The sequence below is a fragment of the Platichthys flesus genome, chromosome 12 (genome assembly GCF_949316205.1).
Source record: "Platichthys flesus chromosome 12, fPlaFle2.1, whole genome shotgun sequence".
Classification (NCBI taxonomy): domain Eukaryota; kingdom Metazoa; phylum Chordata; class Actinopteri; order Pleuronectiformes; family Pleuronectidae; genus Platichthys; species Platichthys flesus.
Window position 1 is genome coordinate 11,963,129 of NC_084956.1, and position 23,068 is coordinate 11,986,196.

Genomic DNA, 23,068 nt, shown 5'->3' on the forward strand with positions numbered 1-23,068 from the left:
TGGTGGGTGCCGGCCCCCTTTTATCCCCTTAACGTTTTTTTGAAACTCTGAATTATTATTTGTTTTTTTATATTTTGCATGTATATTTGTATGTATTATGTTTTTGAAATAAATATAATTTTAAGCTATAAAAAACAATAAAAATATCAAATAAAAAATATCAAAAGAGTCTTGTACTGATAGCATATCATCATAATTTAATTTAATTGATTCATCTTTGACTCTAACCGCAGTCTATCACCGCAGCGTGTACGTCAGGGACACACATGAAATAAAGTGGATTGAGAGAGAGAGAGAGAGCTGGGTGAGCGACATTCACTTTTAACGGGAGAGAGAGCGGCGCACTGTTAAAGCTCGTCTACAGCAGATAAACACAAACAAGTCAGGCAGGGATCATATAATAAGTATTATTTTTCCTATTAAATAGTGGCCCATCCAAAATTGAAATCCTGGCGTTACCCATGCCAGTCACTGGCCCGTTCGGAAAAAAAAATCCGAACGTCATCTCGTTTAAGTTCCACTTAATTTATGTCCAATAAAGTCCGTGAATGTACACATGTCAGCTGTCTATTACTACATCTTACAGAAACAAACTACACCGATGGCATATAGAAGAGTTTAAACACTCACTGAAGCACCTCACGCACGCTCCCGATCTTGAATCTGGAATCGATTGCTCCTCCTTGGATCCCCGGATGTTGCAGTTGAATTTTTTGAGGTTGAATTTTTTGCGGTTGAATTTTTGAGGTTGAATTTTTTGCGGTTGAATTTTTTTAGGTTGAATTTTTTGCAGTTGAATTTTAAACGTTGAAAAACATTCAAATACATAATTTCCATGCATAAATATTCAGTGCTAGAAATTCAATGTCTTTTTTGTTTCAAAACCCGATGACACAGATTTATTTCCATACAGAAGGGAGTTACAGTTATCTAGTTGTGAGATGACCAGAGCCTGGACCAGAACCTGCACCGCCTTCTGAGTGAGAAGGGGGCGTATTCTCCTGATGTTGTACAGCATGAATCTACAGGACCGTGTTGTTGCAGTAATGTTGGCAGTAAGGGAGAGTTGGCTATCGAGTGTTACGCCCAGGTTCCTAGCCGTCTGAGTGGGGCAGTGGTGTATAAAGTACTTGAAAGCCATACTTGAGTAAAAGTACAGATATCTTACCTGGAAGTGACTCCGGTAAAAGTATAAGTCACCCGTCAGAGAATGACTTGAGTAAAAGTCTTAAGTAGCTCATATTAAATCGACTTAAGTATCAAAAGTATCTGGTGTTGAAATGTACTCAAGTATCAAAAGTAAAAGTACAAGTACAAAAATTTAAAATGCAAAGTGCTTTTTATAGTAGGCCTACACAGATACAAACAACCCCAAATTGTTCTCTTCAGGATTTATTTAAACTGAAATTATAACAACAATATACATATAATGTATAATTTTACAAATTTGGAACCCCAGATGCTGAGGTTCAAATAGTATTGGACTAGTGCATCTGAACTTCAAGTGCCTCTTGTGTCTACCTAAGAACACTAATAGACCACAGTATAACCACTAAATGTCATTTAGATATTTACAAAGTGTAATTCTGTAAATATCACTAAACAATGGGGCTTTCATCAGTGGCAGGAATGATACACAATGCCCCTTATGATAACTCAACAATGGGAAACAAGTTCTAGCACACGAAATAAGATAGTTTATCTTTTGTTAACAGCCTGAACAGCGCTAGTACAGAGAAGAAACAAATGGAAATGTTTTACCTGTGACTTTCTGTTCTTAAATGATTCACACGTAGGTTCCACATATGGCAGCATCGGAATTTACTCGGACAGGCCTTTCGAAAATTCTATCCATATTCTGATATGTTCAGTGGAAAGAGGCAGGACTTAGTGTGCAAGACCACAAACATAGGGAGATAAGTGGATGTATGGAATTTTATTTACACAATCAGGAGTTTACGAAGGAAATGTTCAAAACCTAAATTGGCCACAAAACCGAGAGTGCTGACAGGCTGGTCAGTTCAGATACAACCAAAGATCCTGAGTACAAAGGGACGGCAAGGTTCTATCAGGTAGGCAGGCAGGTAAGACAGATACAGAAACAGACCGACAAAAAGGTCAGCCCAAAGGTCAGGCCTGTCGCAGGCCCAGCTTAAACGCCTCGAGTATATTTGGTTACGCCTCAAATGTGTTTGTCTTCTCCCGGAGATCCTTGACCTGCTCTGTTATACAAGCAGTAAGAATATATTTTTAACAATACCCTGTTTGCACTTCTTTATATATACGAAGTAGAAAGTACAGAAATTTGTGTTCAAATGTAGTGAGTAAAATTAAAAAGTCATCAGGAAAAATCAGTACTCAAGTAAAGTACAGATATTTGAAAAATCTACTTAAGGACAGTAACGAAGTATTTCTACCTCGCTACTTCCCACCACTGGAGTGGGGGTTAACACAGAGTTGTCAAAGTTAATAGTCAGGTCGTGGATGGGAGAGTCTTTCCCTGGGAGGAAAAGTAGTTCAGTCTTGTCAAGGTTAATCTTTAGGTGGTGTTGAGACATCCACTGAGAGATGTCGGTCAGACAGGCAGTGATTCGTGCTGCTACCTGTGTTTCTGATCGGGGAAAAGACAGGATTAGTTGGGTGTCATCGGCATAGCTATGGTAGGAAAAGCCGTGTGAGTGAATGACAGAGCCGAGGGAGTTGGTGTACAAAGAGAAGAGGAGAGGACCAAGGACAGAACCTTGAGGGACCCCAGTAGTTAGGGGACCATATTCAGACACAGATCCTCTCCAAGTTACCCTATAAGTGCGTTCATTGAGGTAGGAAGAGAGCAGAGAGAGAGCAGAGCCTGAGACACCAAGGTCCTGAAGGGAGGATATGAGGATCTGGTGGTTCACTGTGTCAAATGCAGCAGAGAGGTCTAGAAGGATGAGGACAGAGGAGAGAGAGGCTGCTCTAGCAGTGTGAAGCTCCTCAGAGACAGCAAGGAGGGCAGTCTCAGTTGAGTGACCTGCCTTGAAACCAGACTGGTGAGGGTCAAGAAGATTATTGTGGTTAAGATAGGAGGAAAGTTGATTAAAGATAGCATGCTCAAGAATTTTGGAAATAAAGAGAAGGAGAGAGACAGGTCTGTAGTTATTTACTCCAGACGGGTCAAGGGTGGGTTTCTTCAGGAGAGGATTTACTCTTGCCTCCTTCAGAGAATTAGGGAAACAGACAGTTGACAGGGAAGTGTTGATTAGATGAGTAAGAAAAGGAAGAAGGTCAGGGGCAATAGACTGGAGAATGTGAGAAGGGATGGGGTCAAGGGGGCAGGTGGTCGGGCGGGCGGAGGTTATCAAGGTCAGAACTTGATTGGGAGACAGGGGGGTGAAAGAGGAGAGTGAAGGGGATAAAGATGAAGTTGTTGGAAGTGTGGTTATAGAAGGAGGATCAGAAAATGAAGAGCGTATGTCATCTATCTATCTCCAAGATTAATAATTATTAGAAACACAACAGGAAACTAAAAGTATAATAAAATGTTTCGAGAATATCTAAATAGTTGACTCGTAATTTTCTGTTGGTCGGCTTATCAATTAATTTATTAAAAGCTAATTTTGCCCTGCTATTAAGTCTAGAGGGTTTTTATATTGTGTTTTATTTACATTTTATATATCGGTTTATTTTGTCGTGCACTGATTGCTGGTTGTACATCAAATTGCCCTTGAAGGATATTAAAGATTTTCTTTTATGGACAACTTTAGTTAATCACAAGCTGCACAAACCAGCTTGTGATTAACCCAGCAACCAGCAGTGGGCAGCCTCAGGACATCACAGCAGACTGTGATTCTTGTAAGGCCACAGAAGACAAGGTTGGAACTGGTACTGGGTTATTCTCTAACAATAGGTTTGTAAAGTATGTTAAATCATCCAGTATCTAAAAGACAAAAATATAAATGTAACTTTTAAGTAAGGCTGTCAAATATATGTAGTGAAGTATAAAATATTTTCTCTGAAGTGTTTATCAAAAGAAGCAAAAATGACACAGACACTCACACAATGATTTGTCCATCTTCTTATAGTGCTTAGTTCCTCACGGCGATCATCAGGTGGTGTGGCCTAGTCGGTATAGTGTACGGTGGCTGTAACAAGGACCCGGGTTCGAATCCCACATTCAAGCTGTCAAATATACTGAACTCTTTAAAATGGCAGGATTTTCCTAGTAATTGCAAAATATATTACACTATGTAAATTTAAAACAGGTAAAAAATTGAATCTAAAATAAAAAAAATAAAAAAAAAACTGCGCGCGCAATTCCTGCGCAATGGGCTTCTGCGAAGGAAGTGCGCAGTGGGCATCTGCGCACAATTTATATTTCATTTTTCATCATCATTTTCATTTCTCCGCGCTGGTTCAGGGTTAAATGATGCTGGTCTTCACAGGTGACTGACCTACGCAAGCCTGTAGCCGCCAGCCCCCCACAGGAGATTATGTGCTTGTGTGTGTGTGTGTGTGGCAACGGCGCTTCCCGGTTCTTCCCGGCACTACAGCCAAAGTATTTAACATGGGCGAGGAAATCGCTTTTCGCAGCGCTTCTACCTCCGGTGTGTCCTCGGGGTTAGAGGATGATGGTGTGGCGTTAATGTATTGTTTTACATTGCATGTGTCACATCATGTCTCCAGTGGTGTCTTTACAGATAACAAATCTTCTGCGTGTATGCATGTACATACACGCAGAAGATTTGTTATCTGTAAAGACACCACTGGAGACACAGAGAGAAGCCAATGTCCATGGGCTTTCAACAAAAACACTACATTTTCTGCAGGGGGAATTGATATGCAGGGGGAATTGATATGTCATGTCCTGATGCTCTAAACAACGTGCCAGCCCTCATCTGAATCATACAGAGATCAGTCTCCTGTGTCGCCTGTACCAGGAGCCGCCCCTGTCACTGGTTATCTTGGCTCGCTGTCTGGCCGGTAACCAGCCGTCCAGACCGCTCCGTGAATAAGGAGGAGGAGACGTTTCTTTACTTGATAATGCGGCCACTTTATTTTCTCGGATATAAAGCAGGAGCAACACTCTCATCACCTCTAGGTGGTCGGTCACTTCTCGTTATACACACACTTTAAGCGTCTTTTCCCACAATACCAAGGTGCACTACGTCACACAATACAAACTTTCCTTAAAGGGGCAGGCCATACCTGCAACACAACAGCTCTCGCTCTCATATACAGATGGCAACAGAGAGAATAGAGGGATTTTTACACGCGGTCTGATAAAGATTCTGATAGTCAAGGCAAGGGGTAATGATGGATAAGGTTTTCTTTAACAAGTTAAGTCTTTTATTCTCACTTTTCACCTTATAACTAGGAAATGAACTGTACTATGAACTAGTTCAGAATTTAAATGGTGAACTTCGAACGTGAACTATTCATGTTACTTGTATGAACTGAACTTTGAACTAGTTCATAAGAGGTGAGAACTTGCACAACACTGATGAAAATATGGACAACATTTCTAAATAAAGCCTCTTCCCTAGTTGTTGAGATATTTTAGTCTGAGCATAAGTGTTATTCCTAGAGCCATGATGCTGACTGGCATAATAACAACACAAACACGAAGTTATAAAGCTTTAATAAGACATTTTATACAGTACACTAAAACACAGATTCAACTTCATACAAGAGCTTTAAGTAGTATTTTCCGAATGGATAATTGATTGTGCAAATGCTGTGCTGAGTTAAGACGTTGTATTCAAGATTATGTGAGGATCTTTGTAGATTTCTAGTCTATTATACAAATGTTTCCAGGCCCTGACTGTTGTTAAACTCCATAGGTCAAACTACGTACCATAGATAAATTGAGGATATACTTCCCTTAGGTCGCAAGAATATGTAGTTCGTGCTGTGATGTTGTGCTTTACAAAGCATTTTAATCTATTCTTATTTAAGGCCACTTTAAAGATGAGAATGTGTGCAAAAAACATGCACTACAGACAGCGCCTTGAGACATACTGCAGCTTCATTAGATTTCTCAAAAATAAACACACATATAAACATACATGTGTGTGTGTGTGTAGGTATAAAAGTGGCTACCTTGTACTTTGTGAATTGGTTTTAAAAGGCATGGCTATTTGCTCTCAGGTAACATAAGATTGTACAGGTGTGTTGAAGTAGTGGGGAGCGAGGCAGTGAGCCGCGAGTGTCCCTTTTCAAAACCAAAATAGTCCTCCTTAGAAAACACTCAGAAGGTGATAGAGAAAGGAAAAAGGAAAAGAAAAAAAACATTCTATTCAGAAAATAGTCTAAAAAAGAAAGTGGAACGGTTCAAATGGTGAACTAGAATTAAACTGGATAGGAACCATTAGCACTTCATATTCAAAAGGTCATATTAATTATTAAGGCACCTCTTTACAAGCCACAAATAGCATCCATTCATATATATATATATATATTTATATGTAATGCCAGACATATAAAAAATAACTGTTAGAATGCAAAATTATGCATTAATAACAATGAGCTGGAGGATGTATAAGATGTACTGGATGACTCAGCGGTGTAGTGACATTGCCTCCTATTTGGCACAATGGACTGTATTGACCTTTGGCCTCATAGACAGTCATCAATCAGGTCCGAACTTGGAATTTCCCGGCTTTAGTCAAATATTTGACCCCTTTAAATGGCTTGTACTTCTCTCCATACATGTCGAGACGACTCACCTTGACACCTGCATAGAGAACAAAAAGTGAGAAACAGCTCAAATCAAGAATCAAGAAAGAAAGTGTGCCACGAAGAGGGACGGACTAGTTAATTGAAGCTGCGTGCAGACCTGCACTGAAGTCCAGATATTTTCTTGAAATTTTCTCGAGGGGTTGATGTGAGAGCGCAAATGTCTGAGTCAGATGATCCGGACATTTTTCAGAACTTTTCCTGCCGGTCCCCTTGTAAAATATCTGGGTCTGGAGTGAGGCCATGTGAGAACACAGCAAGGAAATGTCTGGAAAATTAACAGATCTTCTGCGTGTATGTACATGCATACACGCAGAAGATTTGTTATCTGTAAAGACACCACTGGAGACACAGAGAGAAGCCAATGTCCATGGGCTTTCAACAAAAACACTGCATTTTCTGCAGGGGGAATTGATATGTCATGTCCTGATGCTCTAAACAACGTGCCAGCCCTCATCTGAATCATACAGAGATAAATGTCTGAAAACGGCTTGGTTTAGTTGACTTATTTAAGATTACCTGATATTGCCAGCTGCTGTATCTTCAGGTTAATGTCAAGAGACGGGTTCTCTTCAGGTCTGGGGGCTCCCGACAGCATAGTCAGACCGCCACGCAGGTTAGGAAGCTTCTGGGGGTTTAGTTTGCCAATGTCCCAAACCAACAGCTAAAAAAAATGTAAGGACAATAAAACTAAATGCATTTCATCCTCATTTTTGGTTATGCAAGACCAACATAAATAGTGTAGTAAGCTGTATGATGGACACTGATTGGAGAAAAGTGTCCCCATTCAAATCTTATTTTAAACATACTACTGTGTCTCTGCTGAGGTCCAACTTTGTTAGTTACCTTGGAAGTGAGGTCATAGGTGTAGTTTCCTTGTGAGGCTGTGAGGTTGACACTGAGCACCGATTTTGGCATGTGCACAGTGACCATCAAGCCCTCCACCGTCTTCCCCATGGTCTGCTTGGGTCCGATTGTGATGTCAAGGCGGCCACAAGATCCCGTCTCAAAGAAACTGATGTTTTGCTTCACGTATACAGGGAGGGCCACGAGACTGAGGAACGAAACAGAGAGAATTGTGTATAACGATAATAACACTTGATACTGATATCCAATCACATGCACAAACTGGTAGACTTCTGTTATATATTTAATGAAATCTAAATTTTTCCTGCTCATGACGACAAAGACACCAACAACTGGTTATGGACAATATTTTTAAATTATGACTGAGACCCAAAGCCATGGCTGGGCTTACTTTTGAGAGGTGACATGATAGGTCATCAGTGTGAAGTTCCCATCTGGCGGGATGAAAGATAGGACACGCTCCGCCTCCCAGCGCTTAAACCTCACACACGGGTGGAAACTCATGTCGTCGAGAAGACGAGGATTCTGTCACCAAAAAAGGCAACAACAATGATGCCCGTGAGCAAGTCTTTACACGCCAAGAAACACTGAGCAACAAGGACATGAACCCACCATGAAGGACAGAGTCAGGTCAGGCATCCCAGTGAGTTTCACGGAGGCTTCGATCACACCCTGGATCTCTGCAAATACTGTCGTGCCTGAATGAGAAAGTAAAGTATATGTAACATTTCTTCTATGAATACAGTCTACAGTGATCAAACTAGTGTTTTTTTGTACCTGATTTGTCCACAATTGCATCTATTTCCTCTATCACATCAAAATATGCCTCATTGTTGGTGTATTTAACACCAGCTCGCCTCCACGGGATGCTGGACAATTGTCCTGTTGGCAACGTATCTCCAACATTACTGCCTCCTGGAAAAGAGACACAAAAGGCAACAGTGCAGATTCATTTCAGATCAAATTTAGAAATCCCTTCACAGCGGGCGGTTCATAGGGACCTCTGTTTACCTGTGAGCGTATTGACCACTGATCGCAGGATGGTGGGAGGCCTGATCATCTCTTTGAGGATGTTGGACTCTGTTGCCAGTGGGAAGCCGTTGTCCAGCATCTCCTCCAACAGCTCGTACACCGTCACCACATTGTCCTTGATGATACTTTCTGAACATTCTCCAAAATAGTCCTGACAAGAAATATTGCATGTATTAATCAAACAATGATTGATCCGATTACTTTTTTCTTAATCATTGAGTGTATAACACAAGAAAATACTGCAACATTCTTATCACAACTTCCTTTAGTCAAAGATTGTGTCATCTTATTGCTTTTTTTGTCCAACCAACTCTCCAATAGCGTTTGTCAGTTTCCTGTTACACAAAAGAGTTTCCTAATATTTTTCGTTTGTTACATAATTAAATTAAGCAGTGTCAACTTGTGATGCTTTAACGCGGGTGGTGGCCTACAAGCAAAGACTGAATATTTTCTCTTTTTAATATAATTATAATTTACATCATTTTGTCACTCGAAAAAAAGGGGATTCATCAGGAGAGCTCTGCTGTTTTGTTCTTGAATTCCTAACGATACAAACTAATGAATTACCTAAGATTCCTCTTGTGACCTACAAGGTTATGTTTTTGAGTGTCTTTGTAAGAAAGATTATGCAAAAATTACTCAACTGATTCCCATGGATTTTTGGGGAGGGATGGAGCATGAGCCAATAAATGAACATTACCAACATTAAGACCTACAAATACATGTTAAGGAGCCCTAAACTTTTTGAATTCTTGTTTTGGGGGTCAGAGGCTGATAGTTTTGGGAAACCTTGATCGAAGCCACATCTTTACACAACCATCTAATACAAGTTTATATAAGACTTAGAAATCCTGGCATCTGTCTGGACGCACCTGGAACGTGTCTGCCACCCTGTGCAGGAACTCGATGACAAACAGCGGGGAGATCTCGGTCTGGACGACGGACAGGAAGAAGAGCTTGTCTCTGTAGATGGTGATGAGGTAGTGGTGGGGGGTCTGCAGGACTGGGGGCACATTCTCCGGCTGCACCGCCTTCTCCTTGGCCTCGAAGAAGTAGTCGCACACGGTCCTGCTGATGACGCTCTTCCAGTGTTTCTCCAGGAAGATGTCTCCCGACTGATTCACCAGGAACAGACTGTGGATCATCTCAGCTGCAACAACGAAGCGTCTGTTAGCGCGTTAGCTTCGCCTCGAGACATGACGTCAACACTTTTATTTTGAACATCAGCCCTCGTCAGTCACGAGTCTGTGCACAAATCACAGCAACACACCGCTAGTGTCACCAACGTCAACATTTAGCTCAAGTCAATCTGGAAAACTAAGTTCTACCTCAGGTAACTGATCAGTTAGGAACATGATTGCAACAAATGTAGGAGCTTTTTCAACGCCTGTATTTTGCTGCTAAAGCTAAAACCGAGCCATACGGATCCCATCCCAGGGCATTAATGTTTATACAGTTTAGAATGTTGTAAAAAACTTTTACCTGCTGGCTTCAGCTGACTCTGCCGAGACACAATCACTCTGTGTCAATATGGCAGAAGTGTGTGAGCAGCTGAGGAGGCGCCTGCAGATCCCACGACACGTAAACGCAACTCAGACACGAGTAAATGTCGATAAACGAAAAATAAAAAGGTCAAAACAACATTATTGAAATACTGAGGTTTGTTTTAAAGCATTAAAATGGGAAACAACTCGAGTTGTAAAGCACACGAAACTTTCAGAGAAACGTTCAGGACTTTTTGGTCAGGCGAAATTTGCGGACAGCTATATAGAATATTACTCCCCCGAGTACGGACTTTCAGGTGTTTGTGCCACTCCCACCTTTGAACATACATTAACTTTAATCGTCGTGTTCGGTTTCAATAAGTAAGAATACAAATAATTGATAATTCATCTAGAGTTTTATTATTGAATAATCGTCATGATTACAATGATTTAGCGAAAGAAAGCAACAATCATAATCAATCATATACACATATTACAACATATGATATAACATAAACAAAGTGCAAAATATAAATAGGGCAATACAATAATTTAAAAAAAGCCTATTCTTCAGAAACTTATTAAAGTGTTTTGTTTATCTTGTCATTTTGGAACCTTTTTCCACCTTTGCTATATTATACTATATTATAATGTCTTTTTTAGTCCTATCAGTGTAAGACTTTTTTTGTATTTATTGCCCGGGTTTCTTTTTAAATATTTATTCCTAATGAAAAGCTAAATACTTTTAACTAACTCACCTCAATCAATGTAGGATTTCTGATTGGTAGAAGGATACTTCACCCTTCGAGCCCGCACTCCGGGCACCAATCCCTCCCATGCCAGAGTGGCACGCTGTTCTCTTACCGGTGAAACGTGCTCTCCTCTCTGTTTGCTCTACTCTCGCTCATCATGGCCTCCGGTGAACCCAAAGCTAAGAAATCCAGACTCTCGGAGGAGGAGAAGAAGAAGGAGGAGAAGAAGAAGGAGTCTCCAAGCAAAGAGACTTCTGCCAAACTGAGGTGATAGAAAACAACAACAAACTAAACTAAACGTGTCTGGAGAAGCGCGGGGGCGCGAGTTTCCTCTGAGAATGCTAACAATGGCTCCACTCTCTTTAGTTAGCAGTGTTTGAAATGAACGAGTAAGGTTGAAATGTCGGGTTTGTTTGACCATAAAAAGTGTTAAACCGCTCGGAGAGGAAGCTGTGCCGTGAGGTCTTAGCGGTTAGCTTCATGCTAACAGTTAGCAGGTTGTAAAACATTGGAGTCAGGGGCACTTTGGACATAGGCGTTACCGTGGCAACAAGCTTCCGACTCAGGTCCGTGCGTGGACCAATGTCCGATTCACTCTCAGGGCCACCAACCGCTTCCCCCCTCTCACGTTTTACAGGTGCAGGAAGAGTCTTTATTTATCTGATGCTCTCCCTCCATACAAAACCACAGCTGCAGCCGCCAGCCCCAAAAACAATGCGGTCACGTGGTGGGGAATCTGTGGCGCTTCCATGCTGTTTACATGTTATCCAAACATGTTGCAGTACCCTGCGACGTCCGCCATATACCCCCCACAGCTGGAAATACTCTTTATATATCATCACGGTATCTCTGCTCATCAGCAAGCCCGTCACGCCGTCGCGCAGCTTCCAGACATCGACCGGTTGAGGATCGAGGGCTCGGGGGAACGCTGCAACACGAGCCTATCAACAAACAGAGACTGGCAGCCCGGGTCTTCCTCCTCCTCATGCTACCAATCGGTCGGTCCCTGGTAGGAGGAGCCGGTTGCCGTGGGAAATCGATTTTACCGCTCGCTCACAGAGCTGAAGATGGGAAGTTTTTTTTGAAAGCGTAGCTCTTTCTGAACCGGTTTTAGGTTGCTCAACAGGTCTGTCAGTTTGTAGCTGGTGCACACACATAGAGGGACACCAGGATGTCGGCTGCAAGGTAAGACCACGTTGACATACAGGGAGCTGACTTGAATCCAGGCAGTGAGGATTTGATGTAGAAAACCGTTTTATTATCAGGCTGCACATTGCCACATGTTTTCTATCAGAGGTTGGTGCATTGGCCACATTGGTTGAGGCTTTTTCTATTTTTCGGTGACACAAACTCATCAGTGTAACTTGAGTCCCTGCCTGCTGGACGACGACGTCTCTTTTATCTTTTCACAATCCACCTCCCATGGTGCGTCTTCTTGCTGCCTGAGATCTTGTCCTTGGCGTCGTAGACAGAGAGAGGCCACATCGGAAAACCTCCGCGCCCATGATGGTGTGTGGAGGTGACATCTGTCCTGGGCTGCCATCAGAGACTTGCTACATCTGGGGTTTTCCCCACTAACACAGATAGACTGGGTTGACATGTGGAACCAGCATGGAGAAAGTGAAGACACCACCAAGACACAAAGATGATGCAGCTATTGCCACAATGGCCCGGTGCTTTCGCAGCATCACTCTCAGATCGTTAAGCATTATCTTAAAAAAAAGAAAAAACACACAAGTCCCTGTTGAATTTTTTTATGCGGGGACAGAGAGTGCAATAGTAGCCCTCTCATCTTGTTGAGCACCAGTGGAGGGAATGTTGCAATTTTGCTTATTTTAAATGGTGATTTCTTGGTGTCACAAGACAGGTTTGTGAAAATTGTCCAGCCTTGTGCTCAGTTGTTTGCCTGTGGAAAGAAGAGAACGGAACACCCTGCGCACAAACAGAGCTTGCTGCTGTCCTGATATTTGCTCACTGTGGATGTCATACCACAGTTACATGCATGACCAACTGGATGTCACCACCGACCATGTTAATGTTCTCTTGTAATATCTGACCATGTGTCATTTCTGAACTAGGTCTGTAAGAAATTAATTATTTCTGCTGTTCTCTGTGTGAACGGGAAGTGATGAATCATGTGATGGAAATTAATTCGCATGGAAACAAAGCTGAAACCAACACATTCCGCAGAGAGGACAAACATGAGTTATGTTCCCACAATAAGCTGAAACAAGGATTTTAAGTCAGTCAAGTCAACTCTACTATTATTCATCCACATACAAAGTATACGGCTGAACTAAATGGTGTTTCTCGCAGACCAATGTACAAAAAAGTAACAGTGAAGCACAAAAACACAACATATAAACGATAAACACATCAGTCACTGTATTGTCAATTCTGCCACATTTACAGGAAAGATGGGATTGAAATATAATCACTGTCTCATCCCTGGTATAACCAAATGTATAGAGATCATATAAGTAAACAACATTAAGTACTCAATTGTTTTTTCTTCTAACACTCAGTCTCCTTATGTTTCAGCACTAATTCGCTCTTTGGTATGGGAAACCCTTTGCTGGACATCTGTGCCATAGTGGACAAAGACTTCTTGGACAAGTAAGTTAAAGAATTGAAGCAATGAAATAAAATTGTCACCTGAATAAAGTGCTGTTGTTGGATTAGTCCCTAAACTACAATCCAGTAGTTGCAAAGATGATTCCTCAAAGCTTAATGTAATATTTTAATCCTAGTTGGTACAATACATTACAAATATTGGGATTGTTTATGTTTCAATGTTCTTCGTATGCTGCCGTTATTTCTCCACAAAGCGCAGTCACAATCTGATAATATGAAATAAAGACATCTGGTGTCAGTGGATTGGCCATTGCAAGAGGCTGACCATAAGAGAAAGAGCCTCTATGATGTAATTCAATCAATGGAGATACAAGATAATGGTGATGCAAGAGAGCAGAGCTCCGGAGACAGCAGAGATGTCAAATAGTCTGTCAGCAGAGCTTTATGTCCAGCAGACACACAGCTTAAGTGTAGGAGACAGTGCCTCTTTACATAAGCAGTGATATGCATTAAACTGAGGAAAACATTTAGTGCCTTTCCCTGTTTTGTCACCACGTTTACATTACTAGCTAGAAGGGCACTTTTTGGTCTACCCACCTATCAAGGTCGAACGATCCTAAATTTAAATAGTTTTTTTCAACATGAATCATACATTATTTCAATCCCATTCCCTCACCAAGGTTCGGTGTAAATTAGTTCAGTATTGTTTTCATAATCCTGTTCCTATCATGTCAGCCACATCTTAAAGTCTGTCAATGGAACCTACAAAGTTTGTGGAGGTTCTGTTAGGCAGCTGCAGTTTCCCCTTTTACTTGCTTACATCTTTATTTAATTATAAATGTACGAAAAGTTGAGTTAAACCTGAGCGATCCCATGCCAGGGGGTAAATAGTTACAGCAGCAGATAGTCATAATGAGGTAGACAAGAGAACATGTGAAAGTAAAGATGGAAAAATAAAATATTTAAGTAAATAGAAATACAGAGAATATTAATATAATATACACCTTTCACTACAGAGGAATACATTTTTTGTAGAGAAATGTACTTGTGTAAACAACAGAGGCACAAAATGATTGCACACGTTTGTATACTCTCTTTTGCATATTTATTGTATTCATTAAACTGATAGAGAATGATCTAAAATAAATCCCCATCACCACCCTACATAAGGTGAGGCAGATAATTACATTATCTAATTAATTAACATATTTCATACAAGCGGGTGGACCCCAGGTGCTTTACAGAGACACACAGTCTGATCAGTAGTTTTCTTGTGTGTCCGAGCTGTTTGACTTGACAAGGGCAAAGGGTTCCTCTCGGCTCCAGCTCAGAGTCCACACTCAAAACCCCTGGATTAGAGATAAACCTGCAAAGCACAGCTCTATCTCAGTCTCACACTTAGAACCAAGCCGGACTAAAGCTGCACGTTAATCCCCAGCCTACCTTTCCCTTGAAAGAAACTGCTAATTTTTCAGACCAACGTATTGATGTGGAGTTGGGGGGTAACAGCCTTTTTTTATGGGGCCTCTCAACACTTTTTCTTGTGTTCTTATAGCTGAAAAAGGTCATGAATCACGTTTTCCATGCATGGTCCGCAACGCATTTGGCAGCACTGCCATTGCGTCTGTGATGCAGTACAGACTCTTACTGTGTGTGTTTGAATGAGCAGAGTTTTATTTGTTTGACATGGTTCTGATTCCTTTTAACTCCTTTAATTATTTGCAGGTACACGCTGAAACCCAATGACCAGATCCTGGCAGAGGACAAGCATAAAGCGCTGTACGTATCTTGCACACAGCAACATCCCCTGTAGAACATCGAGTTCTAACACGTCTCATAATGTGGTTTGGAGACTGGCACAGGGAGAAAAGCCATATCTCTTTATCCTTATTGAGTTTGCTCCACTCCGTTCTTGGGAGGGCCAGTCAAAACAGGCCCACACCAGAAATCCCCACGACTGACCTCCGTTCTTTTTTTGAAGGCCAATAGCAGCGCGGCAGATCCGGTTGTGAGAGCTGGTCTCAGCCAATAGCAAAGCAGGAAACTCTCACCTCCCAGTCCATCTGAGACAAGAGAGAGAAAGCAAACATTGAACAGCGGATGATAAGAAAATCATGTGTGACTGTGTGAGAAAAGATTGTACTCATGTATTTTGACTCCCCTTGGTTTAAAACAAAATAAAGGCAGGTATTAGAATAATGAATTATAATAAATAATGCATACTAACTGATAGACGGTCTCCCCCATTGGATTTTTCTCCCCCTCTTCCAGATATTGTCTCCTCTTGTCCAACATCTGGCTCAGTCTCAGGACCGCTAACAGCAGTCAGCTTGGTCTCTCTCACACAAACCACACAGACGCATGTATGTGTGTGGGAAGACATGAGGGCTATATTTAGACCTCATAACATGGCTAATTCAGGAGCCCCAAGTGTCTTACGTAACAGGCCCAAATGGTTCAAATAGTTTAATCAGTGATCAGTCATGCGTGTACTGTAAGTGAAACCACTGTCCAACTTCAGATGAGGTTACTGGCCGGCAAGCCATATCTATCAGCATGTTCATCACAAGGGTGGACACAACAAAGCCACCCAGCTGCAGACTGTGCCTAGTATTTTCTACACATTTAAGAAAGTAAATAAGCGAGGCTCCTAAAATGTTGTAAAGCTTCCTTTAAGAAGCCGGCGAAGCCTTCAGTGCCAAACAGACGCAGTTTGGTCAGTGCTCAAAACCTTACCCTGCCATAGTTGTTACTTAGTGTGTGTGTTGTCAGGTTTGAAACTTTGTTCTTGGCCTTTGTCATTAAACCAGCATCTCAAAAAGACAGTAAACAATTGGCAAACAAAATCTACATGTGATCAACGTTACATCTACACTACTTAAGGAGGAGGTCTTATGCTTTTTCATTCAAAACGTTGGATGGATGCCGGAAGTAAATCCTCTTTTGAAAATATGACAATGTTTGTCTCTGTGTGCAGGTTTGAGGAGCTGGTGAAAAACTTTAAAGCCGAGTACCATGCCGGAGGAGCCACGCAGAACTCTATAAAGATCGCTCAGGTCAGTCATGAACACAAAAATACAGCTAGCCTCCTGTTCTGTCACCAGAAAATTATACTGGAAACTCAGTGTGGGAAGTGAGCGGAATTGATACTGATCCAAGCTGTTGCCTGTAGTGGATGATCCAAGAACCTCATAATGTGGGCACGTTCTTTGGCTGCATCGGCAAAGACAATTTTGGAAAGACCCTGAAGCAGAAGGCTGAAGAGGCTCACATCGACGCCCATTACTACGAGCAAGACGAAGAGCCCACAGGGACGTGCGCTGCTTGCATCACAGGAGATAATAGGTGCGTAAATAATATAACTTGTATTTGTCTACACATAATCTCATCTGCCGATAACTCCTCACCTCTGTTGTTTCCTTCTCTCAGGTCTCTGGTTGCTAACCTAGCTGCTGCTAACTGTTATAAGAAGGACAAGCATCTAGACCTGGAGGAAAACTGGAAGCTGGTGGAAAAGGCTAAAGTCTACTATATTGCTGTAAGAAGAGGTTTCCAAACTATATTGTGTTTTTATAATAATATAATTATATGGTGTGTTGAAGGTCATCTCATGTCCAATCACTTCACCTTTGTACCCACGTGTAGCCTTCAGAGGAGCCACAGGGGCATTCCACAGTGTATGGCTGCAGGCTCTGTTCAGGATTCATTAGAGTCCATCAAGATTTAAAAGCACATCAGTCTTGACCTAGTGTCGTTCCTTCCTTCCAGGGTTTCTTCCTCACCGTCTCTCTGGAGTCCATCCTGAAAGTGGCGGAGCACGCGTCTAAAAATAACAAGCTGTTCTGCCTGAACCTCTCTGCGCCCTTCATCTGCGAGTTCTTCAAGGACAACCTCATGAAGGTCATGCCCTACGTTGATGTGCTGTTCGGCAACGAGACGGTGAGACAGTGAAAGTCGCTGTGCATTGTGCAGTTGTGCTTTGACCTGATGATACACGCAGTTTGTTACTCATCTTTAGTAAAATCTAAATTTATTCCTTTGTTTGGTTTCTCAGGAAGCAGCAGCTTTTGCTAAAGCGCAAGAGTTCGAGGTGAGTGGACAGACAGTCTCGTTAAGCATTTGCTTCGTTGTCGTATTTTTAAAAAGTATTTTGCACATCACCCAATCATTCTGTGGATGTGTACTCTGTCTGTAGACCAAGGACATTAAGGAAATTGCCAAGAAAGCCCAGGCTTTACCCAAAGACAACGCAAAGAGGCAGAGGATTGTAGTGTTGACTCAGGGGAAGGACGATACTGTCATGGCCTCAAGTAAGATTTCCACTTCTTACTTTCTTTTCTCTCATGTCTACAATACTATAGATATTAACCCCTCGATTAAAAAACAACAAAAAACCTCCACACAACCTTTCTTTAATAAACTTACACTTGAAAAAAAAAAAAGAAGAAGAACCCAAAGTATGCAAGACCAGCAGGGGGTGATAAAGTCTACATCAACAATCCGCTAAATACTTGAGAAGACTGCTGTGTGGTCCAAGAAATATTGGGCGAGGCAAACGCCTGTCATTTTGTGCAGTAATGCAAAATTGACTGAAGACTTAATTCGACCTAGCAGAGCTAACCAAATATAAATAAACCGGTGTATAGCCACAACCTTTGTTGTTGTTTCTGACACAAACTCATTACACAAAGTAACAGTGGACAAAGTAATATAAGATGTCATGATACACATCACAAACCTACACTTTGGAAAGCGTTTGTAAAAATCTAAACTTTCGTGACATAACACACTGTTTTTGGACAAGAGGCCCAATTGCTAATTATTTTAGCAATATATCAGCATCAATGTGGACAGGGCATCAGTGTCTTGTCCTCTTATACTGTGGATGTATAATTGTTTTTGTCTATTCAGATGACAAAGTCGAGACTTTCCCTGTCATGAAGATTGACCCTAAGGACATTGTTGACACAAATGGTGCAGGTGATGCATTTGTAGGAGGTAGGTTTTTCCTGTGTGTTCATGTGATGCATTTCTAAGCTGCCCTTTGGCCCTGTATTTGTTTTTTGTGGATTTCTGTTAAAGTCTTTCCTTTGTCATACAGGTTTCCTTTCTGAGCTGGTGCAGGAGAAACCACTGGATCAGTGCGTGAAGGCTGCACACTACGCCGGCAACGTCATCATCAGACGAGCAGGCTGCACCTTCCCAGAAAAACCTGATTTCAACTGACACATCCAGACAACATTTCCTTCTGCCTGAAACCTTGTGCTTACCTCACTGTACACAAGTCTGACCCATAAGCTCAGTTTTTTTTATGCAATTACAACCCTCAATTCTCGTAGAATCATTGTGTTTTTTTTCAATCAGCAACCCGTCCATAATATCAGTCCGGACATAATTTCTTACCGATTGTTGTTTCGGTGTCTCCTGACATGTGTCTGCCACTTTGGAACGCTAGAGGATCATGATCCACTCCAGGGATTTAAATGACCGTAGAGGAGTCATGATAACAACACAGGATGTGGACATTTTTGACCTAAATGCAAAATTGTCTTCCACTGACTGCCATCGCACTTTTCTGTGACTTCTTGTGTTGACATCTCACAAGTGGGTTTTTTCTTCTCTTCTTCTTGGATACGGAATCCAGGCAAATGGTGATTCCACCGTGGGAGGACACACTACACAAACAGAGGAATAAAGAATAACCATCATGGGAGTTTTCGGATAATGTTTTGAAATTGTGCAGAAGTGATCTTTTTAAAATTTTGTAAGATTAATTATTCCTTTAATGTTTGTTTTAATTATAACAGGCCAGTTACGAAACCAAAAGTTTTTCCTTTTAAGCGCACACTTTTTTTTTTTAAATGTGTCAAAGCCTAATGCCCACTGCTGCGTCCATGTTAACACTGTTAAATGTCACCTGTAGCGTGTCCTTGATTTCAGAAGTTACAGTCAACAGCGTTTTGGACGTATTTGTGTTTTTCGGGTTTCTAATAATGAGTGCCTTTTTTTTCTATTCCAATCTATGTAAACGTTACAAAGCTTGAAGTAGTGATAAGTTGAGGCCCGCAGTTTAACCAGTAATGAGCAACTGGCAGCTTGTGGGGCTGAAGCATGGACACATGTCGTTGTATCTGAATGTTCTCAGAGGAATACATTGTGTATTAAAATGAACCTGTCCCATTTCATCAGTGGTCTGTGTTGTTTATGGATGTATGTAAATCGATTGCAATGTCGTAAAACATAACCTCATTCAAATCAGATTTTAGAAGTTGAAGTTAGATTTTTGGAAAATATAAATTTCATATCATCAGATCTTAATGTTTTGGTTGGGCAACCCATGTACAAATAAGATTGAGGGTGAATAAGGAGTTTGAGGATGAATCAAGAACGTGAACATGATACTGGGCCAAGTATTTTAAACCAACTTTATTTACCAGAGTGTGTGTTATGTCTGATATGCAGAATTTTAAATACAACTATTCTGAATATAGACACTCATATCTGAAAGACATACGTGTTTTTTTCTTAATATCACAAGCATAAGAACTAATGTAATGTGGATTTTTCTCTGTTTAATTGGTTCGAAAGTCTAATCACTTTATCATTGACTTTAGGAGCTCACTTTATGCTCAAATACACCTGAACAACCTTATCAGACATTGTTATATCTGGCTTAAAAATACTCAGTCATCTATCTCTGTGCCCAACCTTAATATCTGAAATCAATCCGTTCCCTGAAATGAATTTTCGAGGTAAGACATTGGAGGATGGGGCTGAGCCAGGGAAGGGAGAGTGAGTGTGAACCCTAGTTTGGTCGATATCACACTTCATATCATATTAGAATCAGAATCACAGGTCGGCTGCTGAACACAGGAGATCTGAATCATCTGTGGTAATCTGTGCCAGGCCCTTTATGCACTGATCTGGATCTTGCATCAGTAGCAGTAGCTGATGATGAGAAAACAACACTTGGTCCTTGTGAAAAAATATTTCATTTGAACTTGACATAGTCATGAAAAACTGGGTTTATTGATAGAATAGTTGTTGAACATTTAAATACCTGAGATTGATTATTATATATACATTATCTACATTTGGTCTTGCATCTGTCTTTTTTCTCTGAGTTTATCCTCTTGTAGTGTGATGTCCAGGGCTCTGAGTTGCTTTAGGAAGCCGTGGTTGGGCAGGATACAGCGCCGCTGTCGCACGTGCTCAATAGCGTCCACCACAGTCAGGCTCTGTTTCATCATCAGGTACGCCAAGACCAGAGTGGCCGACCTGCTCCGACCCATCACACAGTGCACCAGCACCTTGTCTGGAACAAAAGTAAAGGAGCAAAGGTTGATTACAAACAGAGAAGAGTAAAGGCTTCTTATCAAAACGTTATCTCAAAGCGTTTCCTACAGAACTCACTCTCTGGGTGAGCGAGGGCCTCGTGGATGAACTGGACTGCAGAGCAGAAGTACTGGGAGATGTTGAAGGTTGGTTTGTCGTCGGCCTCCACACCAAAGTACTGGATGTTCACGTCAGTGTAGTAATCGGCACCAGTCAGCACATTATTAAACTTCCCCTCTGCAGCATTCAGCACATGTGTGATACCCAGATCCCTAAGGCCGGGCAGCTCCAGAGCTGTTTTCCTGTGTCCATATAATGCAGATTCATTGTTAAAGGCTCAGTGTGTGGAATCTAGTGCTACTAGTGGTGAAGTTTCATGTTGCAGCTGATTATCCCTAACCTCACCCTCCCCTTCCAAACATGAAGGAGAACCTGTGGTAGCCTTCAGTTGACATAACAACTAAAATGGTGTTAGGTTTGTCCAATCTGGGCTACTTTAATAAACATAATAAACAGTTTACTCACTCATCCCCGATGTAGACGCTGGTCCACACCTGGTTCACATGTGCATACTGAGCCATGCTGCCGGCCCAGAACAGTTGCTCCAGGTCTAATGTTCCTGGTGTGAAGTAATCACTGTCCGGGTCCACCTTTACCGCGGTGTACGGGTTTTTACTCCTGGACTTCACCACACAGGTCGACATGTCGCACTCCTGCCGCACGGAAAACACACACATCCTTGAAATATACACACACCTGCACTTCTGTAGATGCAGCATAAGCACAATGTACAGTGCTGCAGTCATTTTCCAGGTCCAGCTTTTGTGACAATTTGGGGTTTTATGGATGCAAAACTTCACAGATAAGAGAAGTAAGATTAGGATTATTACTCTATATAATAGATAATAATAATAATTTTTACATTGCCTTTCGAGACAACCAAGGACACCTTCCAATACACCATAAATAATTACATTAATAAATAAGGTAAAACCAAGCAATAAATTCACAAACACCTGTCAAAACAACATATGTGAGACAAGACTTTGAATTTATTGAGAAGTTTATAAACAAATCCCACAATTTGTCGTTATTCATTTATCGGTTCTAATAAATGTCTTTCTCTCTTTCCCTTTCATATGGATAAATCTCTATTAAATTTGATTTGACTTTATTGGCTAATAAGTCGACAGTCCAAGTTCCAATCTACATCTCTCTTGTTTCAGACACTTGTTAAATTCTTCTTCTTGATTCAAACTCTTCACACACATTGTTTTCAGGTTGAGTTGTTTGAGATGAAATATTGTTGAGATGGTCAGGATAATTGATACAGATAAAAATACAAATATTATAGAAAGAAAAAATGACTCACCTCGTTCTTGTATGTGTTAGAAGTTGTTGTTGACTGTTTATCTGTTCTTCAGTGTGATCACAAACCAGCTCCTCCGCTTGTCGTCATTGGACATGTGTGTGTATGTGTGCGCGCATGTGACTGTTTATCAACCCGAGACCTGTGTCTGCAGCGTGAGCACGAAGACTGAAACACAGATCTTGAATAGGAACTGCACCGGTCTCGGGCTCAGTGTTTAAGATGATATTTTTAGGCAGCTGGGCGACAACACCCGACCTCATCAACGTGACACACACACACACACACACACACACAATCACGCACACACACAAACAGATGCTTTCTCAGGACCTTCCTAAAGTGATATGATCCCTTTAATGGCACAATGATTACTTTCCTTCAGCCCCTATGGTATAGGAAGACACACATTAATGACGCACAATGCCAGAAAACAAAAATAAGTGTAGTGAGAGTAGCCTGTGGCATCATTGTCATCACAGGAATGTCACTAATGTGTGGACAGGTGTGGGGATCAGTTATTTCCAGAGTCACAAAACTTAAAGTATTCAGTTGTTGTATTCCCACAATTCTTTTGTGGCGAGGAGATAAACTACCAGACAGAGGGATTACATTTTATTTGTCAATTGAGTTTTGTTATTACATTTTTTATGAGTTCCAATAAATCGGTTTCAAGATCAGGTCAGAGTCATCCCCCCGACAAACACACACTTTTTAAGATCTCAATTGGCTGCATAGGGAGCGTCCAACAGCCAGATCACAATACACAGCTGAATAACACTGTTAGAGCTATGGGCTTGATTGTGTGCTGAATATGTGTTCATGTTAGTGTAATGAAATGATGAGTTACAGATTATATCAACAACACACCCATCATAATCATGATATTATACTCAATTTATTCTACTGGTATAGAGGCCTTTTTTACAGCAGACTTGTCT

The 23,068-nt window shown here is 41.3% G+C and overlaps 3 protein-coding genes across 5 annotated transcripts; 1 reads left to right on the plus strand and 2 right to left on the minus strand.

Moving 5' to 3' along the window:
- Positions 1–5,600: 5,600 nt before the first annotated feature.
- On the minus strand, positions 5,601–10,522 carry LOC133965798 (AP-3 complex subunit mu-1-like). The gene is made up of 9 exons (XM_062400347.1): positions 10,096–10,522; positions 9,486–9,763; positions 8,593–8,764; positions 8,359–8,496; positions 8,194–8,279; positions 7,973–8,106; positions 7,561–7,768; positions 7,234–7,378; positions 5,601–6,712 (listed from the first exon to the last, which is right to left on the minus strand). Exons 2-9 carry the CDS (start codon positions 9,756–9,758, stop codon positions 6,612–6,614), a joined length of 1,257 nt encoding a protein of 418 aa, XP_062256331.1. The 5' UTR covers positions 9,759–9,763; positions 10,096–10,522; the 3' UTR covers positions 5,601–6,611.
- A 438-nt stretch (positions 10,523–10,960) lies between these two features.
- adka (adenosine kinase a) lies at positions 10,961–19,608 on the plus strand. Of its 2 annotated transcripts, none has more exons than XM_062400348.1 (11): positions 10,961–11,116; positions 13,391–13,465; positions 15,149–15,202; positions 16,401–16,479; positions 16,596–16,768; positions 16,853–16,961; positions 17,192–17,362; positions 17,478–17,513; positions 17,619–17,733; positions 18,335–18,421; positions 18,525–19,608. In XM_062400348.1, exons 1-11 carry the CDS (start codon positions 11,007–11,009, stop codon positions 18,647–18,649), a joined length of 1,134 nt encoding a protein of 377 aa, XP_062256332.1. In that variant the 5' UTR covers positions 10,961–11,006; the 3' UTR covers positions 18,650–19,608. The 2 variants fall into 2 exon arrangements, with proteins under 2 accessions (XP_062256332.1, XP_062256333.1); XM_062400349.1 differs by lacking the exon at positions 10,961–11,116 and adding an exon at positions 11,889–12,034.
- Positions 19,609–19,782: 174 nt separating this feature from the next.
- LOC133965800 (dual specificity phosphatase 29-like) lies at positions 19,783–22,326 on the minus strand. 2 transcript variants are annotated; one of them, XM_062400352.1, is made up of 4 exons: positions 22,131–22,326; positions 21,284–21,471; positions 20,837–21,060; positions 19,796–20,738 (listed from the first exon to the last, which is right to left on the minus strand). In XM_062400352.1, the coding sequence occupies exons 2-4, from the start codon at positions 21,460–21,462 to the stop codon at positions 20,512–20,514; spliced, it is 630 nt and encodes a 209-aa protein (XP_062256336.1). In that variant the 5' UTR covers positions 21,463–21,471; positions 22,131–22,326; the 3' UTR covers positions 19,796–20,511. The 2 variants fall into 2 exon arrangements, with proteins under 2 accessions (XP_062256335.1, XP_062256336.1); XM_062400351.1 differs by lacking the exon at positions 22,131–22,326 and having other exon boundaries at positions 19,783–20,738; positions 21,284–22,106.
- Between the last annotated feature and the right edge of the window lie 742 nt (positions 22,327–23,068).

Coding starts and splice junctions, on each gene's coding strand:
- LOC133965798 (XM_062400347.1), bottom strand. CDS start 9,758: ATGATCCACAGTCTGTTCCTGGTGAATCAGTCGGGAGACATCTTCCTG. Junction 8,497..8,592: donor AGTGGTCAATACGCTCACAG/GTAAACAGAGGT, acceptor TCTCTTTTCCAG/GAGGCAGTAATGTTGGAGAT. Junction 7,379..7,560: donor CCTATGACCTCACTTCCAAG/GTAACTAACAAA, acceptor CATTTTTTTTAG/CTGTTGGTTTGGGACATTGG.
- adka (XM_062400348.1), top strand. CDS start 11,007: ATGGCCTCCGGTGAACCCAAAGCTAAGAAATCCAGACTCTCGGAGGAG. Junction 16,480..16,595: donor ACTCTATAAAGATCGCTCAG/GTCAGTCATGAA, acceptor TGTTGCCTGTAG/TGGATGATCCAAGAACCTCA. Junction 17,514..17,618: donor CTAAAGCGCAAGAGTTCGAG/GTGAGTGGACAG, acceptor CTCTGTCTGTAG/ACCAAGGACATTAAGGAAAT.
- LOC133965800 (XM_062400351.1), bottom strand. CDS start 21,564: ATGACTGCAGCACTGTACATTGTGCTTATGCTGCATCTACAGAAGTGC. Junction 21,061..21,283: donor AGCGTCTACATCGGGGATGA/GTGAGTAAACTG, acceptor ATATGGACACAG/GAAAACAGCTCTGGAGCTGC. Junction 20,739..20,836: donor GGCCCTCGCTCACCCAGAGA/GTGAGTTCTGTA, acceptor CTTTTGTTCCAG/ACAAGGTGCTGGTGCACTGT.